Source organism: Apteryx mantelli, chromosome 11 (genome assembly GCF_036417845.1).
Source record: "Apteryx mantelli isolate bAptMan1 chromosome 11, bAptMan1.hap1, whole genome shotgun sequence".
Lineage (NCBI taxonomy): Eukaryota > Metazoa > Chordata > Aves > Apterygiformes > Apterygidae > Apteryx > Apteryx mantelli.
Genome location: NC_089988.1, coordinates 8,326,179 through 8,332,781, shown reverse-complemented (window position 1 = coordinate 8,332,781; position 6,603 = coordinate 8,326,179). Strand labels below are relative to the sequence as shown.

The window sequence follows — 6,603 nt, the reverse complement described above, 5'->3', positions numbered from 1 at the left end:
CATCTGTTTTTTAAGGATGTCTGTCCTGGTTTTTCCTTTGCAGAGGAGGCAGAGATGCTTCAGAACAGGGATTTGCCTCCACATCATGAAAGGGACAGGGCATCCTGCTCCTTTTTCTTGGGGACAGCTGCAGGGGTGTGCAGCCAGGGGGTGCACACAGGTCTGTCCAGGGTTGTAATTCAGAGCAGTGTTCCTGCCCCCCAGGGTGCTGTGAGCCTGGGACAGTGACTCTGCTGCCTGCGAGGGTCAGCGCTCAGCCTGCCCAGGGAGTTCCACGCAGTGCTGTGGGGAGAAACTCTGGGTGGTTGGAGTGATCCCTGGTGGGGCAGGTTCATTCTCCCTTTGAGAGGGTGCTGCGTGGGTCAGGGCTGCCCACAGCTCCAGCTCACTCCCAGAACATTTCTGAAGGAAACGTTCCAAAAGGAAGGTCAAGGCAGGAGATACATGGAAGGGAGGGAGCTGTCATGAGTCTATGCTTTCAGTTATTTTCTTTTAGGGTGGGGTAAAATGGGAATAGATCTGTCAGGTTTAGACAGGAGACGGAGGCTCCAAAACAGTGACACTGAGAGAGGAACAGTTCTGGGAGGGACTCAGCAAATGCCTTCATCCACCCCTCAGCCTAAGGACAGAACCAGCATCACCCTTCCAGCCTCACCAAGGTTTGTCTAATCTGCTCCGTAGCAGCTGCAAACACAGAGGTGCCCTGGGTAGCATTCTGCCCCTGGGAGGTTTCTGCAGGGCAGAGCTGAGCACTCAGCGGGTGGGATGGGGTGTGTGAGCACTGAGAGGGGAGAGACGTGGGGACGGACAACCAGCTCCCCACAGGGACGGCTCCAGGCAGCACAGTCATGGTCAGAGTGTGAGAGGAAACTATCAACTCCAAGGCCTCCTCTCCTCTCCCAGCCAGCACAGCCCTCTGCTCTCAAGGCTGGGGGGTCCAGGGCAGGAGTCGTTTCCTTGCAGCCGGACATGCAGGAGAAGAGACACTCGTGAGTGCCCCTCTCTCCCTCCCTGGCCCTGCCTCCCTCCGCACAAATATCATGGTATTGCTGCATGTTTCCCACCTGTCCATGCTGCCCTTGTGCTTCCCCTTGGACTCTCTGGGCAGGGGGGTTTCCGATGCAGTTCAGACACTGAGACCCTGCGGGTGCTGCCATGCAGACGTGTCCTTGACTGTGAGGTGCCCAAGTGCCCCTCTAACCCGTGGGTCTCTGGGCAATGCAGTGTGGGAGTCAGGGAATGAGCCAACTCTCCCTTCAGGACACCCCATCCTTAAAACATTCTGCCATTTCCCTGGGGTGTCTGGCTGGGCTGCAAGCTGCCCTCCACAAGGACACAGCTCTCCCATTGCACCTGCGTGTTATCTAGGTGACCCAGGCAGAAGCCACCTAGATACTGAGGCCACGGACATGCGGCTGGCAGTCTGGATGTGGGCAGCTGGAAGGAGCCCGATGTGCTGCTGACTAGAAGGGGAGGGCTCAGACCTGCCTCACGTCCCCTCAGAAAGAGTGCTGATGGGCACTTTGCAAGTGCATTCCTCTGCTCTCTGTGGTGTCGTTTCTTTTTCGGGTAACATGAGTGCAACTGTCCTCCACCTCCAAGGTGCGAGCACAGGGCAGCTGGGAAGAAGGTAGATGGACAGGCCAGCTCTGCTCCCTCTGCACTCAAGCCAGAGTGAAGCCTTTTGCCTCTCCAGAATCACAGCTGCTCACTCTGAGTGCAGCAGCAATGCTGAGGATTTCTACCTCCAGGAATGCTCCTCAGGTGTGACAGAGTCAGCTAAAGGAAACAAAAGAAGCCTTAAAACTCTTAATGACCCCACATTATTTAGAAGTGGGAGTGAGGATGCTGAAAATGCCTTCAACATTATGAATGGATGAAATTTGACTGGAACTGGGAATATAACATTTTAGTCTCCTCTGTTCCCATGTCCACAGTGCTGTAGGTCAGGGCTGACTCCTCTGGAGCCCACAGGCAGAGGCCTCTGCTCCTCATGGCAAACTCAGCCAACACAAACCGGAGCTCAAGCCTTGGAGCTCAATGATGGTGCTGCTGAGATGGAGAGAGGAAATGTGTGTGTGTTTGGGGGAGGTTATGAGAAAGCTTTGCTCAGAGATGTCTGCCCTAACTTGTCAATATCTCTTCTTCCTTAGACAGACACCTTGTGCCTCAAAGGAGCAAATGTCTAACGGCAGCTCCCTCAACGAATTCCTGCTCCTGACATTTGCAGACACACAGGAGCTGCAGCTCTTGCACTTCTCGCTCTGCCTGGGCGTCTACCTGGCTGCCCTCCTGGGCAACGGCCTCATCATCACAGCCGTAGCCTGCGACCACCGCCTCCACACCCCCATGTACTTCTTCCTCCTCAACCTCTCCCTCCTCGACCTTGGCTTCATCTCCATCACTGTTCCCAAATCTATGGCCAATTCTCTGTGGGACACCAGGGCCATTTCCTACTCAGGATGCGCTGCTCAAGTCTTTGTGTTTATCTTCTTATTAGGAGGAGAATACTCTCTCCTCACAGTCATGGCCTATGACCGCTATGTTGCCATCTGCAAACCCCTGCACTATGGGACCCTCATGGGCACCAGAGCTTGTGTCAAAATGGCAGCAGCTGCCTGGGCCAGTGGTTTTCTCAATTCTCTCTTTCACACTGCTAACACATTTTCCATACCACTCTGCCAAGGCAACACAGTGGACCAATTCTTCTGTGAAATCCCCCAGATCCTCAAGCTCTCCTGCTCAGACACCTACTTCAGGGAAGTTGGGCTTATTGTGGTTACTGTCTGTCTCTGTTTGGGGTGTTTCATTTTCATTGTGCTGTCCTATGTGCAGATCTTCACTGCTGTGCTGAGGATCCCCTCTGAGCAGGGCTGGCGCAAAGCCTTTTCCACGTGCCTCCCTCACCTGGCCGTGGTCTCCCTGTTTGTCAGCACTGACATGTTTGCCTACCTGAAGCCCCCCTCCCTCTCCTCCCCAGCTCTGAATCTGGTGGTGGCTGTTCTGTACTCAGTGGTGCCTCCAGCAGTGAACCCTCTCATCTACAGCATGAGGAACAAGGAGCTCAAAGATGCCCTGAGGAAAGTGATTTCATGGACATTTTTCAGCAGTGGTGACACTGCCATTGCTCTCCACAAATGACTCCCCCTGCACCCTGTACCAGGACTGAGCTTTGTTCACTTTATTTTTATTATGACTATTATTACTATTATTAGTAATTTTTGTTATCATTTTGCTGCACAAATGCTTGGGTTCATTCCACCTTTACTGGGACTGCTCTGTCTCATCAGGTGCGCACATAAAGTTGTGTCCAACAGTGGGTCAGAGCTGACTCCCTCACAGTATCTCTGTCATAAAGTACGTTCTTCCTGGTGCAGTTGCTGAAGGCTGCACTTCCTCCAAAGCTGGTGGCAAGAATAGCCCCAAGGAACTGCACTCCAGAAGGGCCTGTTGCACAGGGTTCTCCATGGGTTCAGGAGCAAAAAACTCATAATCCCGGTATGATTTCTTAGAGAGCAAGGCCTGGATTTAGGACTGACTCATCAGTGTCCAGTGATAGTGAACAGGATGAATGGTCATGGATTTACATACAGACAGCTGTCCAACATGTTAAGGCCCAGTGTCAGCTGTCCATCCTTCTGGAGGGGAATCTGGAGGTGCAAGGAGAGTACCGGGCATCTCCTGGGACAGCGTGTGCCTGGCGTGGGCAGTGAGTAGAGCCCCACAGGGTGAGAAATCCTCCAAGGTGGAGTCCCTTAAAGGTAAAGCACTAAACCCTGATATCCACAGGCAAAAGAGGACTCTGCAATGCCCGGAGAGGCAGTGGGGACCCAGCTGGCACTGGGAAGGGAGACCAGAGAGCTCTCTGTGTAACCCTCTGTGAAATACCAGGGGCAGGATCTAGAGGCACACATGGGCACACCTAGTAGCTTTGGAAATGCTCCATAGTCCCTCCAAGCACCTGCCACATCTGCAGTCCCCAGGAGGGATTAGAGGCCGTGATCCCCATTTGGTTGGATCTGCCTCCCACCCTGACCTGCATGACCAGTGCAGAGTCACTCTGTGGTCCTGTGGCCCCACAACCTACTTGCTCTGCAGAACAGCACTGTCAGCTTGGTGCCCAGTGGGGAGAGCAGGGAAGGAAGTGCAGAAATGGCCAGCGAGATCAGAGGAGGGATTGGGAGAGATGAGAAGGAAGTGGAACTGGCCTTGAAATTGTCTTGGAGAGAGAAATGCCAACTTTTAATCCAAGACAATGATGTTCAGAGTGTGGGTACACTAAAGTGAGCTCATGGTGCAGAGCCAGAAGTCCTTGCTGTCCTAGCTCTCCACATGGCCTGGGAAGTGACTGAAGAAGGATTAATGTTCCCCACCCTCCCAGCTCATAGTGCCATTGTCCCTCCTGAAGGGATGCACCAAAAGGAAGGCTGGGACCCCTTGTGGGATCTTGTGTTGAAGGAAGCAGGACCCAAGAGCTCTATCAGTGTGCTGCTGTCCCTCACACCCTGTCCCCAGCACATTTCCTTGAGACAATCTTGCTCACCACGCATTCTGATCCTTACCCCAAATGTCACCCCCAGACAAGGCCCCATGCCGAGCTGAAGGACTGGGCAGCCAGCTGTTATCCCTGGGAGGACGAGCCCTCTGCTGGGTCCTCTGCAGGGCTGGCAGGGAGCATGCAGAAGAGGTCCTGGGGCTGTCTGCTGGGCCTGTAGACCATCCTCCTCCCATGGGGGCCTCAAGCAGGGTGCCTCAGGGCAAAGATGCAGCCCAGCTTGTTGCTGCATGAAAAGAAAGGAGAAACTGCCCCAGGAAACTCCTCAGACACCCAGCCTCTCATACCAGCTATTTCCAGCACTGGCCATTCCCCACAGTCCTGGTGAGGGGTGATCTTTGAATGTGACCAGCTCCATCTGCCTGCTGGGCTCAGCAGCTGTATGGGGGGAATGGCCAGCCCTGCATGGCCTCTCCCTTTGGGCTCAGATCCCAGCAGACCCCAGAGCATGCATTCTGATAACCCCGGGGGGACAGGATCAGGGCTGGGAAGGGTCTGGGGACTGGTGGGAAGCTGCCAGGCAGAAGGGCTGAGGGGGACGGGGCAGCAAGGGCTGTCATGGGGACCATGGTGGGGGGATGTTTCCCCAACCCAAAATGCAGCCTGTCCTATGCGGTGCCTGCGCAGTGGGGCTGTGGGGCCACATGGAGGTTACCAGGGCTGGGCCAGTGGAGGGCTGAGGCGCAGATGGGAGCCAAAACACTCCAGAAACTCCCAACAGTCATGGAGGGGACTCACTGCTGGTAGCAGGGTTGGGGGTTTCTCAAGGGCTGCAGGCACCAGCACCACCTGCCAGGACTCCCAGACCCAGCACAGATGATCAGTGTCCGGCACTGCAGCTCACAGTGTCCTCTGTCCTGTGCCACCATCCTCTCTCAGGAGCACTGCTGGGTGCATCACTCCCTGCCCAGGTGTGGAGAGGAGCTGCTGGAGGTCTTCTCTTCTCATGCCTGCTGATCCTGCCTCAACCCTGGTGTCAGCCCACAGGCTCTGCCTGGGTCATGTTATGTCTCCATACGCTCTCCTCTCAGACCATGTAGGGACCTGCAGTGCATAGCTCTGCTTGGAGATGGCCTCCACAGCCTGCCGGCATGGTCCCAGGAAATCCCAGGAAGGCTGTGCTTAGAGGTGAGGCTGTGATTGTCCTCAGTCAAAGTTGGTGGGATAGTCTGTCTGTGGGCCAAGGGAAGGAAAGGAGAATAGACAACAAGGAGAAGATGCAGGAAGGGAAATTTCAAATGAGTTTAACGAAAAAAAAAAATAAAGAAATAACCATGGTAGTTGAGTAGCACTGGGGTAGGGGACAGGAAATCTTTGAAAACTCTTCTGGAGAAAGCACCTACAACCTGATCTAACTGTCAAGTTAGCCCAGCTCAGAGCAGATCACGCTCCTGGAGATCTCTGGTGGTCCATCCCAACACAAATACTCTAGGAGGAAGGGGCTGGAAGGCAGAGTCCTGGGCAGGGGACACTGTTGTGGTTTTGAGGCCTTGCTGGCATCTGTACTGCCTGGTCAAGCCTGTCCTCAGTCACACAGTGAGCGAGTTCATCCTCAAAAGGAGTCTCTGCTCCATGGGCAACAGGAGTCAAAGCAGTGCCAGGAGAATGCAGAAAAGTTCTCAGGAACACACGAGGCATTCAGGCCCTTCAACCGCTGAGGTGTCCCCAGACCGGTGCTTTGCATCCAGGGTCTGAAGGGCTGAGAAATCTTTAGAGCCAGAGCAGATCGCAGTCCCTTCCCCTGGACTCACAGGTTACAGGGCATCAGCAGAGCTGTACTGGCTGCAGGGAGGGAATCACTGCCCAGGGCATGAGCAGATCCCCCTCTGACCTCCCCTCTCTCTTCACACCCTGGAATAGAGACTGTGTTTCCTGTGTTGGCCCTCTCTGCTGGGCTGTATTCCCAGCTGGAGGGGACGCAGGCTTCACAAAGGGGAAATGCAGGAGAGCCCAGTGTCATCTAGAGGAGCGGGGTCCCACCACACCTGCTGGGTGGCCAGGGCTGCAGGCTGAAGACCATACTCTGTTCCTTGAAGACCTCCTGCCTG

At 54.7% G+C, this 6,603-nt stretch overlaps 1 protein-coding gene across 1 annotated transcript; it reads left to right on the top strand.

The window, feature by feature from the left end:
• The first annotated feature begins 2,181 nt into the window (after window positions 1-2,181).
• Window positions 2,182-3,141, top strand: LOC136993112 (olfactory receptor 14C36-like). Its single transcript, XM_067303125.1, has one exon. It carries the CDS (start codon window positions 2,182-2,184, stop codon window positions 3,139-3,141), a length of 960 nt encoding a protein of 319 aa, XP_067159226.1.
• Window positions 3,142-6,603: the final 3,462 nt, after the last annotated feature.

Coding starts and splice junctions, on each gene's coding strand:
- LOC136993112 (XM_067303125.1), top strand. CDS start 2,182: ATGTCTAACGGCAGCTCCCTCAACGAATTCCTGCTCCTGACATTTGCA.